A 25,264-nucleotide genomic window follows, 5' to 3' on the forward strand; every position below is an offset into this window, starting at 1 on the left:
CAAGGTAGGGCAGTGGCAGAGGTAGCGATGGTAAACCAGTGATCTTTCTTTTTTAGGATAGCAGTTATTTGTCCACTGAAGTCAAGACAATGACATGCATTGACTGTCTATAGCAACACTTTCTTTCTCAATAGGGAAGGAAAATAGTTGGGTCTAGTTGCTTGTTTTGTTTTTGTTTTTTAATTTACATCACCAGTGTTTTCACATGATTATAAACTTTTAATAAAATTTGTGATTAAAAAAACATATAACATGAAATTTATCAACTTAACCATTTTAAGTGTTCCATTCAGTAATGTAATGTGTAAGTATTTGTTTTGTTGTGAAACAGATCTCCAGAACATCTTCATTTTGCAAAACTGAAACCCTGTACCTTTTAAGCAACTCTTTTCCATTTTCTACTAGTCCCTGGCAAGTTATTATGCTTCCTGTTTCTATAAATTTGGCTCCTCTAGATACCTCATATTAGTAGAATCATACAGTATTTTTTAGTTTTGTGACTGACTCGCTACACTTGGCATAATGCTGTCAAGCTTCATCCATGTTGTATCATGTGACAGGATTTCCTTCCTTTTTAAGGAATGGTATGTATATATGTATGTATATTGTATGTATATACCAATTGCATTTATCCATTCATTCGTCAGTGGATACCTGCTTCTGCCTTTTGGCTATTGTGAGTCATGCTTCTGTGAACATGGGTGTGCAAATATGTCTTCAAGACCCTGCTTTTCATTCTTTTGGATGTATACCCAGAAGTGGGATTGCTGAATCATGCGGTAGTTCTACTTTTAATTTTTTGAGTAACCTCCATGCTGTTTTTCATAATAGTTGCATTATTTTATAATCATACCAACAGTGCCTGAGGTTTCTAGTTTCTTCACATCTTTGCCAGCAATTGTTGTTTTCTGGTTTATTTGTTTGTTTTGTAGTAGCCACCCTAATGGGTGTGAGGTAATATCTCATTGTGGTTTTGTATTTTCTCTGATGATTAATGTTGAACATTTATTCATATGCTTATTGGCAATTTGTATATCATCTTTGGAGAAATGTCTATTCCAGTCCTTTGCTCATTTTAAATTGGGTTATTTGATTTTTGTTGTTGAGTTGAAGATATTTTTATATTCTGGATATTCACTCTTTGTCAGATACCCAACTTGCAAGTATTTTCTTTTCTTCCATAGGCTGCCTTTTCATTTTGTTTACTGTGTCCTTTGATGCACTAAACTTTTAACTTTGATGTAGTTGCATTTGTCTGTTTTTACTTTTGTTGCATGAGCTTTTGGTGTCATTTCCAAGAAGTCATTGACAAATCCAGTGTCATGAAGTTTTCCTCTGTGTTTACTTCTAGGAATTTTATAGTTTTGAGTCTTATATTTAGATCCTTAGTTCATTTTGAATTAATTTTTGTGAATGGTGTATATGATCCACCTTCATTCTTTTCCATGTGGATATCTAGTTTTCCCAGCACCATTTGTTGAAGAGACTGTTCTTTTCCCATTGAGTGGTCTTGGCACTCTTGTCGAAGATCATTTTTCCATATACATGAGGACTTAAAAGTATTTGAAAGGAATACATTGAAAGAATCTTTCACCGTTGTTCCTCATTTGTCTCCTCCATAAAGATAATCACTGTTATTAGTGTCGCAGTTTTGTTTTGTTTTCTTGCATGGAGAGGTTAAGTAATCCATTCACATGGTTCATATAACAGACTATCCACTGAAAAAATGTGTTCCCACATCTGTCCTACTTCCTTTTTAAGCTGAGACTATTTCCTAAAGCTTTTTTCATATTATGAGCTTCCTTGTTCATTTTTACAAATGCAGAATATTCCATTGTGTGGAATAATTTTTGTATGTCTACTGATTAACTCTTTTCTGTAATTATTAAAAGCAGTGCTACAGTGAATAACTCAGAGTGTGTCATTTCATGAGTGGTCAAGTATATTTGTAGGATGAGATTTCAAAATTGCTCTCTGTAGAGCATGTGCTAATTTATACTCCCACCAACAGTATGAAATAGCATACTGTTTCATAATAGAGTTGTTGCTTTTTTTTTTTTTAACTTTGATCTTAGTGGTTTTGTGGTTTGAGGCCAGGGAAGAAATGTTCATATTATATTATTTTTCTTAGTACTAGTGGTAATACAAGAGCATTTAATGTCATGAACTAAGCACCAGAGAGACTAATAGTGATTTGCATCAAGAAGATGTAAAATAACAGGTGAGCTGCACTAGCCTTTTTGCCTTTCTTCCTATAGAATTTTTTCATGCATGCCTTAGAGTGACTTTGTCAGTCATCTAGTCCTTCCTGACTGCGTGAAGTATTGGGTCCTTAGGAAGTGTGTTATAGATTGCCTATCCGTTAATGCTGTAGAACACTTGAAGAAATATACAGTTAATATAAATAGAAGAAAGGCAGGCCTTAAAGTAAACTAATTTACTCCACATGTTGCCAAATAGTGCCCTTCATATTTAGTAATGCTCCGTATCTATTAACCACATCCTTTCCAAAGAAAGCTCATAAGAGTGTAAACATTAGATAACAATACTGAAAGATTTTTTTAAGGAAGAGGGATTGTTCCAATAGAAAATAGAAAGTATTTGAGAATTGGAAATATTTAAAAACATGTATATGTTCACAATGAAAGTTAGTTTTAATTTGAACATTTCCTCTTTACTTTTCCTTAAGACTATTTTTTTTCTTTCTTTCTTCCTTTTTTCTTTTTCTTTTTTCTTTTTTTTTTGGTAATTGGTGAGGGGGTGGTGTTGGTTTGAGTGACAGCTGTGTTATGGTTTTGCCAATACCGTTGTAATAGTTGACTATTTTCCTTGCCCTCTTAACCTTCTTTGATACACTTGGAATGATTACACAATGAATTTAGATCCCAGACTTGGTTTTGGATAGAGCTTACTAATGCTCTTCTACATTTATGTAATTGCTGACTTTTAAAAAATCACCAAGTTGGTTGTTTAGCAAGTTCATTTTTTCTGATCAGTGAAGCAGAGACTATGAGAATATGTAGTCACAGTATGGGAAAAGTTACATTCTCTCAGTTATGTTTGTTACCACTGGAGAGTTCTTTCCCCTCATGAAAAGAATAAGGAAGCCAGCAATCTCTTGCTTTGATTCAGATTTAAAATGTACAGAAGAAGCTTCACTCAAAATCACTGTAGACATAAATTTGGAGGTGAAAATATTTTTATAATGGGTGGAAAGAGGTTTATGTTAGCTTCTTTTTTGTTCAGTGGCTACTGTGTTTTATGTTTGAATTTCCAAGTTGGTATACATAAATGTTTTTAAATTTATATGCTGTTTGCCAGATTGTCATTAAAATGAATTTATTTCTCAATATTTTTGAACTCTTTTGTATTTTGTTTTTTTTGAGACAGGGTCTCACTCTGTTGCTGAGGCAGGAGTGTAGTGACACAGCCGTGGTTCACTGCAGACTTAACCTCCTGGGCACAGGTGATCCTCCTACCTCAGTCACCCAAGTAGCTGGGACTACAGACACGCACCACCATGCTCAGCTAATTTTTTGTAGAGACGGTGTTTTGCTATGTTGCCCAGGCTGGTCTTGAACTCTTGGACTCAAGTGATCCACACCCCTCAGCCTCCCAAGCTGCTGGGTTTATAGATGTGAGCCATTGCACCCAGCCTACTTTGGAACTCTTAATATAAAGAATCTTTTTTTTTTTTTTAAATATGTTCAGTCTTTACAAAACAAATTCAATTATTGAAAAAGTTTTTCCTTTTTTCCTAGTGTATAAAGAAAACTTTCTTAGCGTATATATTTTTTTAATATATAAACTTCCGGTAAAGTCAGGATTTAGCAGGATTATATTTTAGATATAGAAAGTACTTTTGCAATTAATCATGATGGCTTTTTAATATCTATAATCCGACTGGGAGCAGTGGCTCATGCCTGTAATCCCAGCACTTTGGGAGGCTGAGCCTGGCAGTTAACCTGAGGTCAAGAGTTCAAGACCAGCCTGGCCAATATAGTGAAACCTCCTCTCTATTAAAAATACAAAAATTAGCCAGGTGAGGTGGCAGGCACCTGTAATGCCAGCTACTTGGAAGGATGAGTCAGGAGAATTGCTTGAACCCAGAGGGTGGAGTTTGTTGTGAGCCTAGATTGCACCACTCACTCCAACTTGGGTGATGGAGTGAGACCGTGTCTCAAAAAAAAAAAAAAATCTGTAATCCTAAATTCTATAAATCATTCTTTCATACTAGGTTTTGAAGTACCATTGTGCTATAAGGGTATCTCTTCAAAGTGGATATTTAAGTTTAATGTTTAGTTTGCATTTTTAAAAAATATCAACATGGCTATTTTTTCTAGTTTGACTTTTGATCAATTACAAATTCAATCACAAGTTTGTCATTCATATTACTCTTTGTTAGTGCATTCTTTTTTAACTACTAGACTTTATTTTTAAAGGAGTTTTAGATTACAGAAGTATAGTTCTGTGTACCCCCTTACTCCCATCTGCCTCACCCACAGTTTCCCTTGTTGGCATCTTACCTTAGTATGGCATGTTTGTTACAATTAATGAGCTAATATTGATACATTACTATTAACTAGAATCTGTCCTTTATAGTAAGGTTCACTCTTTGTGTTGTATATACTATAGGTTTTGACAAATATATGATGATATTTATCCACCATTATAGAATAGTTTCATTGCCCCAAAACACGCCTGTTCATCTCTCCCTTTCTTTCTGCAGCAGACCGCTGATAACACTGGTCTTTTTACTGTTTACATAATTTTGCCTTTTCCAGATGTCATGTAGTTGGAATCGTATAGATGTGGTCTTTTCAGATTGACTTCCTTCACTTAGCAATGTGCATTTAAGGTTTTTCCACATATTTTCACGATTTAACAATTCATTTCTTTTAATCACAGAATACTATTTGATTGTATGATTGTACCACAGTTTATCAGTTCACCAATTGAAGGACATCTTGGTTGCCTCAAGGTTTTAGCAATTATAAATAAAGCTGCTTGAGCTTAAAACCTAGGTGACAGGTTGATAGGTGCAGCAAACCACCTTGGCACATGTTTACCTGTCCAACAAACCTGCACATGTATCCTGGAACTTAAAAAGTTGGAAAAATACAAAAATGGAAATAAAAAATAAAGCTGCTATAAATATTTGTGTGCAGGTTTTTGTGTGGCCATAGGTTTTCAGTTTATTTGAGTAAATACCAAGGATGCTGAATTTTATAGTAAGACTATATTTGATTTTGGAAGGAACTGCCAAACTGATTTCCCACCAACAGTGAATGAGAGTTCCTGCCATTCCACATTCTTGTCAGCATTGGTGTTGTCAGTGTTTTGAAATTTAACTTTTCCAATAGGTATGTAAATGGTGTCTCATTGATGTTTTAGTATGCAGTTCTCTAATGACATATAATATTGAGCATCTTTCCGTGTATTTATTTGCCATCTATATATGTCTTCTTTGGTGAAGTGTCCATTGAGATCTTTTTGCTCATTGTTTAGTTGAGTTGTTTATTTTCTTATTGTTGAACTTTAAGTGTTCTTTTTATATTTTACATAACAGTCCTTTATCAGATATGTGTTTTGCAAAGATATTCCCCCAGTCTGTGGCTTTTCTTTTAATTTTTTAAGAGTGTCCTTTGCAGAGCAGAAGTTATTAATTCTAATGAAATCCAACTTATCCATTTTATTTTTCATGGATAATACTTTTGATGTTGTATCTAAAAAGTTATCACCATACCCAAGGTTAGTTAAATTTTCTTCTGTGTTATCTTCTAGACGCTAAGTTTTGTGTTTTACATTTAAGTCTCTGATCCACTTTGAGTTAATTTTTGTGAGTGGTGTGGTCTATGTAGATTTTTTTGCATATGGATGTTCAGTTGTTACAACATCATTTGTTGAAAAGACTGTTCTTTCTCTATTGAATTGCCTTGGCTTCTTTGTCAGAGATCAGTTGAGTGTGTTTTTTTGGGGTCTATTGCTGGGCTGTCTATTCTGTTGCATTGATCTACAGTCATCCCTTGGTATGTACATCTGTGGGGTATTGGTTCTAGGACCTCCAACAGGTACCAAAATCCACAGGTTCTCCAGTCCCTTATATAAAATGATATAGAATTTGCATACAACCTACACATATCCTCCCATATACTTTATTATATTTTATTTTTATTGTACTTTAAGTTCTGGGATACATGTGCAGAGCATACAGGATTGTTGCATAGGTACCTACATGGCAAGATGGTTTGCTGCCTTCCTCCCCCATCACCTATATCTGGTATTTCTCCCCATGTTGTCCCTCCCCACCCTCCCTATCCCCCGCTATCCCTCCCCTAGTCCCCCCACAACTGACCGCAGTGTGTGATGCTCCCTTCCCTGTGTCCACATGTTGTAATTGTTCAACACCCGCCTGTGAGTGATGTGGTGTTTGATTTTCTATTCCTGTCAGTTTGCTGAGAATGATGGTTTCCAGATTCATCCATGTCCTTATGAAGGACATGAACTCATTGTTTTTTATGGCTACATAGTATTCCATGGTGTGTATGTGCCACATTTTCTTTATCCAGTCTATTGTCGATGGACATTTGGGTTGGTTCCAGGTCTTTGCTATTGTAAACAGTGCTGCAGTGAATATAACGTGTGCATGTGTCTTTATAATAGAACAATTTATGATTCATTGGATATATACCCAGTAATGGGATTGCTGGGTCAAATGGTATTTCTATTTCTAGGTCCTTGAGGAATCGCCACACTGTCTTCCACAATGGTTGCACTAATTTGCATTCCTTCCAACAGTGTAAAAGTGTTCCTGTTTCTCCACATCCTCTCCAGCATCTGTTGTCTCTAGATTTTTTAATGATTGCCATTCTTACTGGTGTGAGATGGTATCTCAATGTGGTTTTGATTTGCATTTCTCTAATGACCAGTGATGATGAGCATTTTTTCATATGTTTGTTGGCCTCATAGATGTCTTCTTTTGTAAAGTGTCTGTTCATATCCTTCGCCCACTTTTGAATAGACTTGTTTGGTTTTTTCATGTAAATCTGTTTTAGTTCTTTTTAGATTCTGGATATTAGCCCTTTGTCAGATGGGTAGACTGCAAAAATTTTTTCCCATTCTGTTGGTTGCTGGTTCACTTTAATGATTGTTTCCTTTGCTGTACAGAAGCTCTGGAGTTTAATTAGATCCCATTTGTCTGTTTTGGCTTTTGTTGCCATTGGTTTTGGTGTTTTAGCCACAAAGTCCTTGCCTATGCCTATATCCTGAATGGTTTTGCCTAGGTTTTCTTATAGGGTTTTTATGGTGTTAGGTCTTATTTAGATCTTTAATCCATCTGGAGTTAATTTTAGTGTAAGGTGTCAGGAAGGGGTCCAGTTTCTGCTTTCTGCACATGGCTAGCCAGTTTTCCAATACCGTTTATTAAACAGGGAATCCTTTCCCCATTGCTTGTTTTTGTCAGGTTTGTCAAAGATCAGATGATTGTAGATGTGTGCTGTTGCTTCTGAGACCTCTGTTCTGTTCCATTGGTCTATGTCTCTGTTTTGGTACCAGTACCATTCTGTTTTGATTACTGTGGCCTTATAGTATAGTTTGAAGTCAGGCAGTGTGATGCCTCCAGCTTTTTGCTTAGGATTGTTTTGGCTATGCGGGCTCTCTTTTAGTTCTATATGAAGTTTGAAGTGGTTTATTCCAGTTCTGTGAAGAAGTCATTGGTAGCTTGATGGAGATAGTGTTGAATCTATAAATTACTTTGGGCAATATGGCCATTTTCACGATGTCGAGTCTTCTCAACCGTGAGCGTGGAATGTTTTTCCATCTGTATCCTCTCTTATTTCACTGAGCAGTGGTTTGTAGTTCTCCTTGAAGAGGTCCTTTACGTGCTTTGTTAGTTGTATTCCTAGGTATTGTATTCTCTTTGTAGCAATTATGAATGGGAGTTCACTTTTGATTTGGCTCTCTGTCTGTTACTGGTGTATAGAAATGCTTTGATTTCTGCACATTAATTTTGTATCCTGAGACTTTGCTGAATTTGCTTATCAGTTTCAGGAGATTTTGGGCTGAGACGATGGGGTCTTCTAAATAGACAATCATGTCATCTGCAAATAGAGACAATTTGGCTTCCTCTTTTCCTAATTGAATATCCTTTATTTCTTTTTCTTGCCTGATTGCTGTGGCCAGAACTTCCAATACTATATTGAATAGGAGTGGTGAGAGAGGACATCCTTGTCTTGTGCCAGGTTTCAAAGGGAATGCTTCCAGTTTTTGCCCATTCAGTATGATATTGGCTGTGGGTTTGTCATAAATAGCTTTTATTATTTTGTGATATGTTCCATCGATACCTAGTTTATTAAGGGTTTTTAGCATAAAGGGCTGTTGAATTTTGTCAAAGACCTTCTCTGTATCTATTGAGATAATCATATGGTTTTTGTTTTTGGTTCTGTTTATGTGATGGATTATGTGTATACACCTGCATATGTTGAACCAGCCTTGCATCTCCAGGATGAAGCCTACTTGGTCATGATGAATAAGCTTTTTGATTTGCTGTTGCATTCTGTTTGCCAGTATTTTATTGAAGATTTTTGTGTCGATGTTCATCACGGATATTGGCCTAAAGTTTTCTTTTTCAGTTGTCTCTCTCCCCGGTTTTGGTATTAGGATGATGTTGGTCTCATAAAATGATATGGGAAGGATTCCCTCTTTTTGTATTGTTTGGAATAGTTTCAGAAGGAATGGTACCAGCTCCTCTTTGTACATCTGGTAGAATTCGGCTGTAAACGCGTCTGGACCTGGGCTTTTTTTAGTTGGTAGGCTATTAATTGCTGCCTCCACTTCAGCCCTTGTTATTGGTCTATTCTGGGTTTCACCTTCTTCCTGGTTTAGTCTTGGGAGAGTGCAAGTGTCCAGGAATTTATCCATTTCTTCCAGATTTACTGGTTTGTGTGCATACAGTTGTTTGTAGTAATCTCTGATGGTAGTTTATATTTCTGTGGAATTGGTGGTGATGTCCCCTTTATCGTTTTGTATTGCATCTATTTGATTCTGTTCTCTTTTCTTTTTTATTAGTCTGGCTAGCAGTCTATCTATATTGTTGATCTTTTCAAAAAACCAGCTCCTGGATTTGTTGATTTTTTTTGAAGGTTTTTTTTGTGTCTCTATCTCCTTCAGTTCTGCTCTGATCTTAGTTATTTCCTGTATTCTGCTAGCTTTTGAATTTTTTTGATCTTGCTCCTCTAGCTCCTTCAATTTTGATGATAGGGTGTTGATTTTAGACCTTTCCTTGCTCCTCATGTGGGCATTTATTGCTATGAATTTCCCTCTAGACACTGCTTTAAATGTGTCCCAGAGGTTCTGGTATGTTGTGTCTTTGTTCTCATTGGTTTCAAAGAACATCTTTATTTTTGCCTTCATTTCATTGTTTATTCAGTTGAGATTCAGGAGCCAGTTGTTCATTTTCCATGAGGTTGTATGGTTTTGAGTTTGTTTCTTAATCCTGAGTTCTAATTTGATTGCACTGTGGTCTGAGAGACTGTTATGATTTCCGTTCTTTTGCATTTGCTGAGGAATGATTTACTTCCAATTATGTGGTCGATTTTAGAGTAAGTGTGATGTGGTACTGAGAAGAATGTATATTCTATGGATTTGGGGTTAAGAGTTCTGTAAATGTCTATTAAGTTCGCTTGGTCCAGCTCTGCATTCAAGTCGTGGATTTCCTTGTTGACTTTCTGTCTCATTGATCTGTCCAATATTGACAGAGGAGTGTTAAAGTCTCCCATTGTTATTGTGTGGGAGTCTAAGTCTCTTGGTGTAGGTCATTAAGGACTTGCTTTATGTATCTGGGTGCTCCTGCATTGGGTGCATATATATTTAGGATAGTTAGTTCTTGTTGCATTGATCCTTTTATGATTATGTAATACCCTTCTTTATCTCTTTTGATCTTTGTTGGCTTAAAGTCCATTTTATCAGAAACTAGGATTGCCACCCCTGCTTTTTTCTGCTCTTCATTTACTTGGTAAATCTTCTTCCATCCCTTTATTTTGAGTCTATATGTGTCTTTGCACGTGAGATGGGTCTCCTGAATACAGCACACTGATGGTTCTTGGCTTTTTATCCAATTGACCTATCTGTGTCTTTTGATTGGGGCATTTACCCCATTTACATTTAATATTTATATTGTTATGTGTCAATTTGATTCTGCCATTTTATTACTGGTTGGTTGTTTTGCCCTTTGGTTGGCGTAATATCTTCATTACGTCTTTGGTCTTTACCATTTGGTTCTTTTTTTGCAGTGGCTGATACTGGTTTTTCCTTTCTGTGTTTAGTGCTTTCCTCAGAAGCTCTTGTAGGGCAGGTCTGATAATGACAAAATCTCTCAGCAATTGCTTGTCCATAAAGGATTTTATTTCTCCATCACTTATGAAGCTTAGTTTGGCTGGATGTGAAATTCTGGGTAAGAGATAAGCCATTACCCAGTTGCCCAGTTGCCCAGGCTGGAGTGCAGCGGTGTGATCCTAGCTCACTGCAGCCTCAAACTCCTCTGCTCAGGCAATCCTCCTGCTTCAGCCTCCCAAGTAGCTGGGACTACAGGTGTGCACTACTGTGCCTGGCTAATTTTTAAATTTTTTGTAGAGACAGGGTCTCTTTTTGTTGCCCAGGCTAGTTTTGAACTCTTGGCTTCAAGTAATTCTCCTGCCCCAGCCTCTCAACATGCTGGGATTACAGGTGTGATCCACTATGCTCGGCTTCCCCTATACTTTAAATAGATTATTCATAATACCTAATATAGTATATGTGCTATGTAAATAGTTGTTTCGTTACTGTATTTTTTTTCGAATCTTTTTTATTTGAGATTAGTTGAACCTGCAGATGTAGAACTTGTGGATATGGAGGTCCAACTGTATTTGTCATTTTCATCTTCAATTTCATATTTATTTCAGTGAAATACCTTGCTTGGTCAAGTCTGAGTTTCAAACAATTGTGTGTCAAAAATTTTTGAGTTTCAAAAACTTTTGTAAATACAAACATTTTAGAGCTGCTTATTATTTTTATGGTTATCTTGTGGTGAACTTCTTTTTTTTTTTTTGAGACAGAATCTTACTCTGTTGCCCATACTGGGATGCAGTGGCATGATCTCAGCTCACTGCAATGTCTGCCTCCCAGGTTCAAGCAGTCCTCCTGCCTCAGCGTCCCAAGTAGCTGGGAGTACAGGTGTGCACCACCATGCCAAGCTACCTTTGTATTTTTTTTTTTTTAATTGCATTTTAGGTTTTGGGGTACATGTGAAAAACATGCAAGGTTGTTGCATAGGTGCATACGTGGCAGTATGATTTGCTGCCTCCCTCCCCTTCACCTATATCTGGCATTTCTCCCCATGCTGTCCCTCCCCAACTCCCCATCCCCCCGCTATCCCCCCTCCCCCCCAACAGACCCCCGTGTATAGTGCTCCCCTCCCTGTGTCCATGTGTTCTCCTTGTTCAACACCCGCCTATGAGTGAGAACATGTGGTGTTTGATTTTGTGTTCTTGTGTCAGTTTGCTGAGAATGATGTATTCCAGGTTCATCCATGTCCCTACGAAGGATGAGAACTCCTCGTTTTTAATGGCTGCATAATATTCCATGGTGTATATGTGCCACATTTTTCCTGTCCAGTCTATCATCGATGGGCATTTGGGCTGGTTCCAGGTCTTTGCTATTGTAAACTGTGCTGCAATGAACATTCGTGTGCATGTGTCCTTATAGTAGAACGATTTATAATCCTTTGGATATATGCCCAGTAATGGGATTGCTGGGTCAAATGGAATTTCTATTTCTAGGTCCTTGAGGAATCGCCACACTGTTTTCCACAGTGGTTGAACTAATTTACACTCCCACCAACAGTGTAAAAGTGTTCCTATTTCTCCACATCCTCTCCAGCATCTGTTGTCTCCAGATTTTTTAATGATCGCCATTCTAACTGGCGTGAGATGGTATCTCAATGTAGTTTTGATTTGCATTTCTCTAATGACCAGTGATGATGAGCATTTTTTCATATGTTTGTTGGCCTCATGTATGTCTTCTTTTGTAAAGTATCTGTTCATATCCTTCGCCCATTTTTGAATGGGCTTGTTTGTTTTTTTCTTGTAAATCTTTTTTAGTTCATTGTAAATTCTGGATATCAGCCCTTTGTCAAGACGGGTAGGCTGCAAAAATTTTTTCCCATTCTGTTGGTTGCCGATTCACTCTATTGACTGTTTCTTTTGCCGTGCAAAAGCTGTGGAGTTTGATTAGGTCCCATTTGTCTATTTTGGCTTTTGTTGCCAATGCTTTTGGTGTTTTGGTCATAAAGTCCTTGCCTACGCCTATGTCCTGAATGGTTTTGCCTAGGTTTCCTTCTAGTGTTTTTATGGTGTTACGTCTTATGTTTAAGTCTTTAATCCATCTGGAGTCAATTTTAGTGTAAGGTGTCAGGAAGGGGTTGAGTTTCTGCTTTCTGCATATGGCTAGCCAGTTTTCCCAACACCACTTATTGAACAGGGAATCCTTTCCCCATTGCTTGTTTTTTTCAGGTTTGTCAAAGATCAGGTGGTTGTAGATATGTTGTGTCGCCTCTGATGCCTCTGTTCTGTTCCATTGGTCTATATCTCTGTTTTGGTACCAGTACCATGCTGTTTTGATTACTGTAGCCTTGTAGTAGAGTTTGATGTCCGGTAGTGTGATGCCTCCCGCTTTTTTCTTTTCGCTTAGAATTGACTTGGCTATGCGGGCTCTCTTTTGGTTCCATATGAAGTTTAAGGTGGTTTTTTCCAGTTCTGTGAGGAAGGTCATTGGTAGCTTGATGGGGATAGCATTGAATCTGTAAATTACTTTGGGCAGTATGGCCATTTTCACGATATTAATTCTTCCTAACCATGAACATGGAATGTTTCTCCATCTGTTTGTATCCTCTCTTATTTCGTTGAGCAGTGATTTGTAGTTCTCCTTGAAGAGGTCCTTTACGTTCCTTGTTAGTTGTATTCCTAGGTATTTTATTCTCTTTGTAGCAATTGTGAATGGCAGTTTGTTCTTGATTTGGCTCTCTTTAAGTCTGTTATTGGTGTATAGAAATCCTTGTGATTTTTGCACGTTGATTTTGTATCCTGAGACTTTGCTGAAGTTGCTTATCAGTTTCAGGAGATTTTGGGCTGAGGTGATAGGGTCTTCTAGATATACAATCATGTCATCTGCAAATAGAGACAATTTGACTTCCTCCTTTCCTAATCGAATACCCTTTATTTCTTTTTCTTGCCTGATTGCTCTGGCTAGAATTTCCAGTACTATATTGAATAGGAGTGGTAGGAGAGGGCATCCTTGTCTAGTGCCAGATTTCAAAGGGAATGCTTCCAGTTTTTGCCCATTCAGTATGATATTGGCTGTCGGTTTGTCATAAATAGCTTTTATTATTTTGAGATACTTTCCGTCAATACCTAGTTTATTGAGAGTTTTTAGCATAAAGGGCTGTTGAATTTTGTCGAAGGCCTTCTCTGCATCAATTGAGATAATTATGTGGTTTTTGTTTTTGGTTCTGTTTATGTGGTGAATTACATTTATGGACTTGCGTATATTGAACCAACCTTGCATCCCCGGGATGAATCCTACTTGATCATGGTGGATAAGCTTTTTGATGTGTTGTTGTAATTGGCTTGCCAGTATTTTATTGAAGATTTTTGCATCTATGTTCATCATGGATATTGGCCTGTAGTTTTCTTTTCTTGTTGAGTCTCTGCCGGGTTTTGGTATTAGGATGATGTTGGTCTCATAAAATGATTTGGGAAAGATTCCCTCTTTTTGGATTATTTGGAATAGTTTCAGTAGGAATGGTACCAGTTCCTCTTTGTATGTCTGGTAGAATTCGGCTGTGAACCCATCTGGGCCTGGGCTTTTTTTGTGTGGTAGGCTCTTAATTGCTGCCTCGACTTCAGACCTTGTTATTGGTCTATTCAGGGTTTCTACTTCTTCCTGGTTTAGGCTTGGGAGGAGGCAACTGTCCAGGAATTTATCCATTTCTTCCAGGTTTTCTAATTTATGTGCATAGAGTTGTTTGTAATAATCTCTGATGATGGTTTGAATTTCTGTGGCATCTGTGGTGATATCCCCTTTATCATTTTTTATTGCATCTATTTGGTTATTCTCTCTTTTCTTTTTTATTAGTCTGGCTAGTGGTCTGTCTATTTTGTTGATCTTTTCAAAAAACCAGCTCCTGGATTTATTGATTTTTTGTAGGGTTTTTCGTGTCTCTATCTCCTTCAATTCTGCTTTGATCTTAGTTATTTCTTGTCTTCTGCTATGTTTTGAGTTTTTTTGATCTTGCTCCTCTAGCTCTTTCAATTTTGATGATAGGGTGTCAATTTTAGTTCTCTCCTTTCTTCTCATGTGGGCACTTATTGCTATATATTTTCCTCTAGAGACTGCTTTAAATGTGTCCCAGAGATTCTGGTATGTGGTGTCTTCGTTCTCGTTGGTTTCGAAGAACATCTTTATTTCTGCCTTCATTTCAGTGTTTATCCAGTCAACATTCAGGAGAAAGTTGTTCAATTTCCATGAGGCTGTGCGGTTCTGGGTTGGCTTCTGAATTCTGAGTTCTAAGTTGATTGCACTGTGGTCTGAGAGACTGTTTGTTATGGTTTCCGTTCTTTTGCATTTGCTGAGGAGTGATTTACTTCCAATTATGTGGTCAATTTTAGAGTAGGTGTGATGTGGTGCTGAGAAGAATGTATATTCTGTGGATTTGGGCTGGAGAGTTCTGTAAATGTCTATTAGGTTTGTTTGTTCCAGGTCTGAGTTCAAGTCCTGGATATCCTTATTAATTTTCTGTCTTGTTGATCTGTCTAATATTGACAATGGTGTGTTGAAGTCTCCCACTATTAATGTGTGGGAGTCTAAGTCTCTTTTCAAGTCTTTAAGAACTTGCCTTATGTATCTGGGTGCTCCTGTATTAGGTGCATATATACTTAGGATCGTTAGCTCTTCTTGTTGCATTGATCCTTTTACCATTATGTAATGTCCTTCTTTGTCTCTTTTGATCTTTGTTGCTTTAAAGTCTATTTTATCAGAGATGAGAATTGCAACTCCTGCTTTTTTTTGCTCTCCGTTTGCTTGGTAAATCTTCCTCCATCCCTTTATTTTGAGCCTTTGTGTATCCTTGCATGTCAGGTGGGTTTCCTGGATACAGCACACTGATGAGTTTTGGCTTTTTATCCAATTTGCCAGTCTGTGTCTTTTGATTGGGGCATTTAGTCCATTTACATTTAGGGTTAATATTGTTATGTGTGAGTTTGCTCCTGTCATTTTGATGCTAGGTGGCTGTTTTGCCCATTGGTTGATGCAGATTCTTCATTGTGTTGCTGCTCTTTACCATTTCGTGCGTTTTTGGAGTGGCTGGTGCTGGTTGTTTTTTTCTATGTGTAGTGTCTCCTTCAGGAGCTCTTGTAAAGCTGGTCTGGTGGTGATGAAATCTGTGAGTACTTGCTTGTTCACAAAGGATTTTATTTTTCCTTCACTTATGAAGCTTAGTTTGGCTGGATATGAAATTCTGGGTTGAAAGTTCTTTTCTTTAAGGATGTTGAATATCAGCCCCCACTCTCTTCTGGCCTGTAGGGTTTCTGCTGAGAGATCTGCTGTGAGTCTGATGGGTTTCCCTTTGTGGGTAACCCGACCTTTCTCTCTGGCTGCCCTTAGTATTTTCTCCTTCATTTCAACCTTGGTGAATCTGATGATTATGTGTCTTGGGGTTGCTCTTCTAGAGGGATATCTTTGTGGTGTTCTCTGTATTTCCTGGACTTGAATATTGGCCTGCCTTGCTAGGTTGGGGAAGTTTTCCTGGATAATATCCTGAAGAGTATTTTCCAGCTTGGATGCATTCTCTTCGTCACATTCAGGTACACCTATCAAACGTAGATTAGGTCTTTTCACGTAGTCCCATATTTCTTGTTGACTCTGTTCATTCCTTTTTACCTTGTTTTCTCTAATCTTCCCTTCTCTTTTTATTTCATGAGTTGATCTTCGACTTCTGATATCCTTTCTTCTGCTTGGTCAATTCGGCTGTTGAAACTTGTGCATGCTTCGCGAAGTTCTCGTGTTGTGTTTTTCAGCTCCATCAATTCACTCATATTCCTCTCTAAGTTGTCCATTCTTGTTAGCATTTCGTCAAGTCTTTTTTCAAGGTTCTTAGTTTCTTTGCATTGGGTTAGAACATGTTCTTTTAGCTCACAGAAGTCTCTTATTATCCATTTTCTGAAAGCTGATTCTGTCATTTCATCAAACTCACTCTCCGTCCAATCTCGTTCCCGAGCTGGTGAGGAGTTATGCTGCCTTGTAGGGGGAGAGGTGTTCTGGTTTTGGGTGTTTTCATCCTTTTTGCGCTGGTTTCTTCCCATCTTTGTGGATTTATCCGCCTATTGACTTTGTAGTTGCTGTCTTTCTGATTTTGGTAATTTTAAGTCTGCAGCAGCTGAACTCATAAACCCCCTTTTCTTCTCCCCAGGTGTTCTGGCCGAGGGGGTTAGCGCTTTATGCTTTTCAGCTGTGTTGCTACCGTTTTCCCTGCCCACAAGGTGGCAGTCTAGTCACACTCAGCCTGCAGAGGCTTCGCCGAGCTGTTTTGGGCTCCGCCCAGCTTCCGTGTGAGCTTCCCTGCAGTCCTGTGGGTGTAGTTAGAACTGCTTCCGCTATGCTGGCCCGCCCCTGTAGTGACGGAGTCTCTGTAGTGGCGGGTTGTCTTGGTTACGGAAAATTGCCCCGAGAACTGCAGGGTGTTTCCCGATGGAGGACGCCCCTCCCCCACAGAGCTGGACCGTCCTGGGTTCAGCCGTGTTTCCAGAGGGGCCCTCTTTGCCCGGTAATCTCTTGGCTTGCCTCCTTGCCACAGCTCCCCTTGCTGGCCCAGAGGGGACACAGTCTTGTTCACTTTGCTCAAGGAGCCGCTGCTCCCCGCCCCCGGTGCAGGCCGAGCGGCTGCTCTGGTCCAGTCAGCGGCGCTGGGAACCCGTGGAGCTTCTCCGCCTGTGAATCTCCTGGTCTGTGGGCAGTTAAAATCCGCTGCCCTGTGTGCCACTGCGTCAGCTGAAGCAGCGGCTCTGAGATTCGTGGCGCTCCCTTGCCCGGGGTCTCCTGGCTTGGCTCCCTGCTTCAGCTCCCCTTGCTGGCTCAGAGGGAACTCTGTCTCTCTCGCTCTGCATAAGAAGCCACTGCCCCTCGCCCCAGGGCGTAGGCTGAGCGGCCACGCCACTCAAACCAGCGGTGCTGGCGACCCGTGGGGCTTGTCCTCCTGTGAGTCTCCTGGTCTGTGGGCAGTAAAAATCCGTCTGGAAATGCGGCGTCCACTCACCCTCTGTGCCTTTTCTCGGAGCTGCAATCCCGACTTCCTCCTAAGCGGCCATCTTGGATCCTCCATACCTTTGTATTTTTAGTAGAGACAGGGTTTCGCCATGTTGGCCAGGTCTCAGACTCCTGACCTCAGGTGATCCACCCAACTTGGCCTCCCAAAGTGCTGGGATTACAGGCCTGAGCCCCCATGCCTGGCCAACCTTTTATAAATGGAATAGTTTTTCATGACATTTATGAAAACGCAGATTTTATTTTTCAAATTTTGTTGAAGGGGAAGCCAATCATTCCTTTTTGTGGTATGTTGAAATACATATTTGAAATGGATCTTTTATTTCACCTTATAAAATCCCTTTATAAACCCTTTTTTAAGTTAAATTTAATTTTTTTATTATACTTTAAGTTTTGGGGTACATGTGCAGAACATGCAGATTTGTTACATAGGTATACACATACCGTGGTGGTTTGCTGCATTCATCACCCTGTTATCTACATTAGGTATTTCTCCTAATGCTATTCATCCTCTAGTCCCCCACCCACTGCTATCCCTCCCCTAGCCCCCCACCCCCTGACAGGCCCCAGTGTGTGATGTTCCCCTCCCTGTGTCCATGTGTTCTCATTGTTCAACACCCACTTATGAGTGAGAACATGCATAAACCCTTTTTTAAATAAGGGTTTTATAAGGTGAAACAAATATGGTTCATTGTGACAACCTAGAAATTAACCTAGATTTTCTAGCAAAATATTACTTTAGAATTTAGAATATTAACCTACAGCTAAATTATTGAATTCTTACTCTCTACAGACACAGTTCTAGGTGCTTTGTAAACCACTAGCTTATTTAATCCTCATAGGAGTCTTACTATTTTTATTATTCTCATTTCATAGATGAGGAAACCAAGGCTTAGGGATATTACATAACTGCCCAAGGTTGTGCACGCTAGCACATGGCAGAGCTGGGATTCAACCCTGGTATGTCTGACTCTGCAGCCCAAACCACCACATTCCCTTGTGAGCTCATACTCTATGAGAGATGGATTTGCAAGAAAGATTATTTTATAAAAGATTCGTTCTTTGTAAGTTTTTCAATCATTACACTGATAGTCTTTCCACCCTTGGTTAGAGGACATATCAGATATTAAACTGATAAGAACAGATACTACACTTGATCTTAGCCAAAAGGCCAAGAAGTGATCTATATTCCCGCCCCCACTTGGGAAGAGTGGCCATATTTGTGAAATCAAGGAAAAAATTTTTTAAGTATTTAAGAATTACGAATTTTACAAGTTTCTGGATATGGATTGAGACATAAAATCATATCATTTGATCCTAAAATAAACTATTTATTTAGAATTCAGAGCTGTCTATATCATAAAGCAATTCTGTCTCTTTTTAAAAAAATATTGGTCATATATTCAGATTGACCAGCATTTAAGATTTCTTTAGTTTCCGAGTAAAGCAGGGCTTTCTTCCTTACTCCTTAAGAAACAACCCTCTAATGTTTTACATGATAGGTTGTAGGATATGACAATATAATGTCATGTTCTTTATCTAACTTCTGTAATCAAAAGGCTTTACAAATTTAAGTACTCAGAGTGTCGTACCACATAAGGAATAGATATTTTAAGCCTAAAATACCACCATGTAAAACAAGAGTGATTCAGCTAAGTGCATGTATTTTAAGGCAACTTCCCTACTTATGCTGCTACTGTGCTGTAGTATAAACAAATCACTGAAGGTACTTCCCCAGGTATCTCTGAGTTTTTTTGGGTTTATCTTGTTAATTCTTGCCTAGAGGTGTGCAATTCGTTTTCTCCTTAAGTTAGATTAAATTAAGAAAACCCTTTTTAAAGCAGCTTGAAACTATTATAATGGAGTGTTGATGTTAATGGATTTTCTTCTTAATTTCCAAACAGAGCATCATTTTGCAGATGTCGTACTTAGTGAAGAATTTCTCAATCTTGGCATTGAACAAGTGTGCAGCTTAATCTCAAGTGACAAACTTACCATTTCCTCAGAAGAGAAGGTAAGGATATTTTTCTTTTCCCAGCGTGCAGTGATGTTTCCTTTTTTTTTTTAATTTCACTTTGTTTTGTAGCTTTGTGATCCTGTATGTGTAGTGGCAGCCAGTGATGCCTAACTCTGAAAGTTAAGAAACTTAGCTAGTTACTTCAGGAAAGGATTCTGGAGGAAAAAAAGAAACTCAGGACTTGTTGATTGTCTATGTAAATTACTCTGTGTCTTCACTTCATGAGAGGTTCCCTACATTTTTAGACATTAGAGTTTTGTACTTGACCTCCACAGCAAGAGCTTGTGCACATTAAACTATCTGAAACAAATGCTCTTTTGGAAACCAGTTTCTTCCTACAACTTGATGTATATAGGAATTATGATATGAACACAGTATTTGTTACTAAAGTAGTTTGCCTTCTTCTGAGTTGAAAGAGGTTACCTAGGATGGCAAAGTTTTGGTAGTTCTAGACTGAACATTCTTGATTGTCACCTTCCTTTAGGTTGGTTGATGGTCACCTTCCTTTAAGTTGGTTCCCTATGACATAATATCTCACTTTGCCAGTCGGTCCATCCTTCCTGCCTCCCTCCCTTTCTCCCTCTCTGTGCAGCTACTGCTTCTGATTGTAGTCTTTTGTCTCTCCACATTTTGGGTTGCCTTTGTCAGCCACCTGCACTTTTCATATAGCTGGAGATAGAAGCTCCTCTTAGTGGGCTGTTTTTCTTTGGGTGAGTTTTGTAGCACATGGAAATCAGAGCACAAAAGCTGTGAAAACATTGTGCTTAGAGAAAATGAAACTTGAGTTTCTCCTTTATGTGCTTTGCATTTAAAGTTTTGTAAACTCTGATTCTCTTTCTCAAGGATATTAATTTCATCTGGGGGTAAAAGACACATTTACTCTAATATTTACAGTATTAAAAAATGTGAAAGTGTTTGTGAGCTATATAATATTAACATACTAGAAATACAGAGGATGATGACATTACTATTCACATTTAATAGACATGTATTGGGTGCCTGTTATGTACCAGACACTGGCATGGGCTCCTAGAGAAGGGAAGATTAGTAAAATAGAATTTGTTAACCATAGACTAGTGGAACAGCCAGTAGGGTAAATAATTGATTACAGAATGCTGTAAAGGGTACCGTGGGAGTATTTGTTTTTTCCAGGGATGGGGATAGGGATGGGGATGATAGTTCAGCTTGGTACAGATATATATTTCAAGTCTTTTAAAAATGAATCTCAGTTTGTCAGAGAAATAGGGATGGGTGGGAATGCAGAGGGCATTCCAGGTAGAAGAAGCAGAATATACAAATGTAAAGAGGTGTGAAAGAATAATTGTATTCAATGTGTTCAGTATGATGGGAATTTAGAATATGACAGAGTGGTGGAAGATAAAATGGGAAGATGATATAATAAAATATCTTCTCAGTTATGTTAGAGAAAACTAACTTTATTGTAGTGATGAAGAGCCTTAGAAGAGTTTTAAACAAGGGGAGAAAATCATGCTAAAACCTGCATTATAGAAATATCATGAGGGCTGCTGTGGTTTTCTGCTGCTACCTAAGTCATTACAAAATGTAAAAACATAAACAATAACCATTATATTATGCTGACAATTCTATGGTCAAAATTCATGCAGAACAATAGGAACAGCTTGTCTCTGCCCCACAGTGTCTGAGGCCTCAGCTAAGGTGACCCAGATGGCTGGGGATAATCTGGCATCGTTCTATTGGAGCCATCTGGAGCTTCAGTTCTTCTGCACGTGGCATCTTATGGATCTGTAATGTCCAGTCTGGCTCCTCCACTCACTTTTGTCTGGCTTCTGGGCTCAGGGTTGATTGGTCTCTCCCTAGGTCTCCCTCTCTCTCCCCTCCCTTTCTTCTCTGTAACTTGCTTGGGTTTCTTATGGCGTGGTGGTTTCAAGTAGCCAGACTTCTTACGTGACATTTGGCTTCCTTCAAATGAGCATTTCAGGAGACCAAAGTAAAAGTAACAAGGCTGCTTAAGACCTACCTTCAGAAATCACAGCGTCACTTCCTCCACACTCTACTGGTTACACAGGGCCAGCTTAGATTCAGTGTGGAAGGTTACTATATAAGGATATGGATCTGGGAGATATGGTTTATTAGGAGACTGTCTTTGGAGACTAGCTGTCGTGGTGGTGGGCAGAATGGACCAAAAATGAGATGAGGGCCAGATAAGAGGATGTTGAACTCATACCAGTGAGCAGCAGGTTTTGATGTGGGATAGTAGAAGCAGCAGGGGGTAGAGAAGACAGAACTGAGAAATATTAAATAGAATTGCCAGAAAGCAAACTCTCTTGTTCGCTTAATCTCTAGCACCTGACACATAAGAGACACTTGATAAATACTTGTTAACAGAATGAATTAAAAAGGGGTGTTAATTTTAATGTGCATTATTTTTAGTTTATTGCTTTATTCCTGGATCAAAATAACCTATATTTGGTCTCAGCCATTTGCATATTGTCAAACATTTCTTGCAAACCTTTAAAGAGTATTAAGTGATATATTCATCAGTTGAAAAGGAAATATGTAGACAGTTTCTTCATATTAGCTTATTAGCTTTCTCACAGTTATGTATCGTAAATAATGCCCTTATTTTTTAATTTGTAAAAAAAAATTTCAAAGTACCACATTTTAATATATTCTACTCTTACAGTCTATTCCTCAAGCCCTCGATTTATGTGTGTAGTCTAACATTTGTTTGTAAACCTGAAAAAAAAGCCAAACCTGACTTATTTATAAGTGTACATGATTTTCATTCCACAATATCACTTTGCTTTATTATTTTGGGTAAATAGAAAAGAAATAGGGTGAATGGCTTTGTAAGTACATTGCAAGTCAGGATTTTGAAAACATTTGAGCTGTGAATTAAACTTGGATGTCTTAGCGAGAGTTGTATATAAAATGTTGTTTCATAGTTTATCCAGATGCCTTGGTATACAATTCATTTCTTATTTTTTCTTATCCTGTATTTTCTGCAAGGTATTTGAAGCAGTAATTGCATGGGTGAACCATGACAAGGATGTGAGGCAAGAGTTTATGGCCCGACTGATGGAACATGTGCGGTTACCTTTGCTTCCTCGGGAATATTTAGTTCAGGTAAATGTGTATGCAAAACATAAAAATCCACATAGCACCATGTCACTGGCCTGACAGCATGTAGATCCCTATCAAGCAGTAATAAGAGCTGTAGAATGCAGTTCTGTGGAGTACAGGACAGAAGACAGTCAAGGACCTTGCAGGCTGGAGTGCAGTGGCACTATCTCGGTTCACCACAGCCTCCACCTCCCCGGCTTAAGCAATTCTCATACTTCCGCCTATGGAGTAGCTGAGACTACAGGTGCGCACTACAGCATTGCCTAATTTTTGCATTTTTAGTAGAGATGTGGTTTTGCCCTGTTGGCCAGACTGGTCTCAAACTCTTGACCTCAAGTGATCTGCCCACCTCGGCTTCCCAAAGTACTGGGATTATAGCCATGAGCCTCCACATCCAGCCGCCATTCCCCGCTCTTAGAAGTTTGCTTCTGCCCCTGTTTTTGATTTGGGTAAGTAAGCTCTTGAACTTATCAAGGTAGTATTTGTGGTCATTTAAATACATGCAAATAAATGTCCCTGTGGCAGTCACTGCTTTGCATCTTCTTTACTGTTTTTTCTTTTTATAGCCTCTTCTGATTCCCCTGCAGACCTGGAATTTTGAGGTCTGACCCAAATACTGTTTAATTTTACTTCATAATTTAATAGTGGCATGCATTTGATTTCTGTCTTTATTTCTAAGCTGAGGGAAAATGTTATTTGAAATAAATATGAATAAATGATTCTTTAGTGGTCTCCAAATAATTTTAAATTTGCTCTTTTATTATTGGAATCCTAGTAGGAACATTTCAGCATTATTTTAATAGTTGAGACCATTGGAAGAATCATTTATTAAGAGATTAGGTTTGAACATTTTAGGATTTCTTGAAACCTCATTACTTTTTGTGATCTGTGTATTCATGGGTCTTCTGGTATTAAGAAAATGATCCAAAAGGCTGGATGCAGTCAATGGCTCACATCTGTAATCCTAGCACTTTGGGAGACTGAGGCAGGCAGATCACATGAGGCCAGGAGTTCGACACCAGCCCGGCCAACATGGCAAAACCCCATCTCTATTAAAAATAAAAAATTAGCCAGACATGGTGGCAGGCATCTGTAGTCCCAGCTACTCAAAAAGGTGAGGGAAGAGAATTGCTTAAACCCGGCAGGTGGGGTTTGCCAAGATTGTGCCACTGCACTCCAGCTTGAGCCACAGAGTGAGACTCTATCTCCAAAAAAAAGAAAAGAAAACGAACCCAAAAGCTTGTCCTGCATTTGATGTCAGGCTAGGCAGTACAAGGCTTATTTGTGGTATAGGCACATTGCTTTAAGATATTTTTAATTTCTTTTCTGGATATTTTACTGGCTCACTTGTGTTTCAAAAAGGTATCATTAACTTATTAGTATTGCCTTCTCCACCTGAAGGATGCATTATCTAAATTTTGTTTCTTGTTTTTCTTACTTTTTGGCTTGATGGTTAAAGTTAAAAAACAGGAGATTATAATATCTAAAGAGTTCATCATATTCTATAGCTAACATTCAAGTTTATCATTTTTCATTGCAGTTCTTCTCTTTATTACCTAAATATATTATTCTCTTCAGACCAGATACTTAAGCATGTTTGGTTTTATTTTTCTCGTAGTTGTATTTATAAACTTTTTCCTCATTTACACTTAGACTAAAATAAAGGGCATAGTTACTGCTTTTATCCTCTCCTTTACTTCTTTTTCTTCGGCAATTTAATTATGAAATAGCTCTACCTTCAGGGGGTGTGTATGATTTCTTGTTACAGAGGGTTGAAGAGGAAGCATTGGTCAAGAATAGCAGTGCTTGCAAAGATTACCTCATTGAAGCAATGAAGTATCATCTGCTGCCGACAGAGCAGCGTATATTAATGAAGAGTGTCCGGACCCGGCTGAGGACACCCATGAACCTTCCCAAAGTAGGATTGTTGCTCATGCATGTTATTACCTCATGCAAAAGGCTTGTAGTGAATCTGTTAGTACTTTGCTCATCTGAATTTCCATGATTCATTCTTTGTTTTAGTTTCCCTTCAAGAGAAAACGTGACTAAGAATGCACTGTAGTGTATGTAATTCAACCTCTATTGATTTTATATGTTAAGGGTGGAGATTGTTTGGTTCATTTAATTTTTTCAAACTGCATGATGTCACTCTTCTGGAACAGAAGACAACTGGTTTTTGTCCCCTGAGTTTTATTAGCTCTAATTATAGTAGAAAGCTCTAATGATAGTCTAAAGAAAAAAACCAGACCAGGTAGAAAGATTTCTCTGTAAGCCGGGGGTGCTGTGGTTCTGTAATCCCAGCACTTTGGGAGGCTGAGGCTGGTGGATCACCTGATCAGGAGTTCAAGACCAGCCTAGCCAACATCATGGAACCCTGTCTTTACTAAAAATACAAAAATTAGCCGCGTGTGGTGGCAGACACCTGTAATCCCAGCCACTTGGGAAGCTGAGGCAGAGGCTGAGGCAGAGGGACCCAGGAGGTGGAGGTTGTAGTGAGCCGAGATCGTGCTACTGCACTCCAGCCTAGGCAACAGTGCATGAGGCTCCATCTCAAAAAAAGGAAAAAACAAAAAAGAAAAATTTCTTTGTAAGCTAGGTGTTTATTTAATAACTGAAAACCCAGTAGTTGCACAATTACACATTAGAACTACGGATGATGAAATAGCTTGTTCAGTTCATCTCATTGCTGTTCCCTGTTGTATACCATTTGATGGTTTCCTGCACATCATAAGTAGCCATTTCAGTGTAGATTCTCACGTCTTCCCATGTCTCTTGTGTTCATATTTTCCTATG

At 38.6% G+C, this 25,264-nt stretch overlaps 1 protein-coding gene and 1 non-coding gene across 5 annotated transcripts in view; one reads left to right on the top strand and one right to left on the bottom strand.

The window, feature by feature from the left end:
* The window catches only part of LOC135277805 (kelch-like protein 2), a 118,708-nt gene that overhangs the window by 70,647 nt on the left and 22,797 nt on the right, over positions 1-25,264 (top strand). For all 4 annotated transcript variants that reach the window (XR_010345408.1, XM_064384062.1, XM_064384061.1 and 1 more), the window contains exons 6-8: positions 19,254-19,363; positions 22,358-22,474; positions 24,240-24,389. Coding sequence is in view for 3 of the 4 variants with exons in the window: in XM_064384062.1 (XP_064240132.1) it covers positions 19,254-19,363; positions 22,358-22,474; positions 24,240-24,389 (377 nt within the window). In the remaining variant the exon portion in view is untranslated. The remainder of the gene's footprint in view (positions 1-19,253; positions 19,364-22,357; positions 22,475-24,239; positions 24,390-25,264) is intronic.
* LOC135277884 (U2 spliceosomal RNA) lies at positions 18,351-18,532 on the bottom strand. Its single transcript, XR_010345459.1, has one exon. It is a non-coding gene; the product is annotated as a U2 spliceosomal RNA (small nuclear RNA).

Source organism: Aotus nancymaae, unplaced genomic scaffold (genome assembly GCF_030222135.1).
Source record: "Aotus nancymaae isolate 86718 unplaced genomic scaffold, 86718_ANA_hifiasm-v0.15.2.pri h1tg000033l, whole genome shotgun sequence".
NCBI lineage: Eukaryota > Metazoa > Chordata > Mammalia > Primates > Aotidae > Aotus > Aotus nancymaae.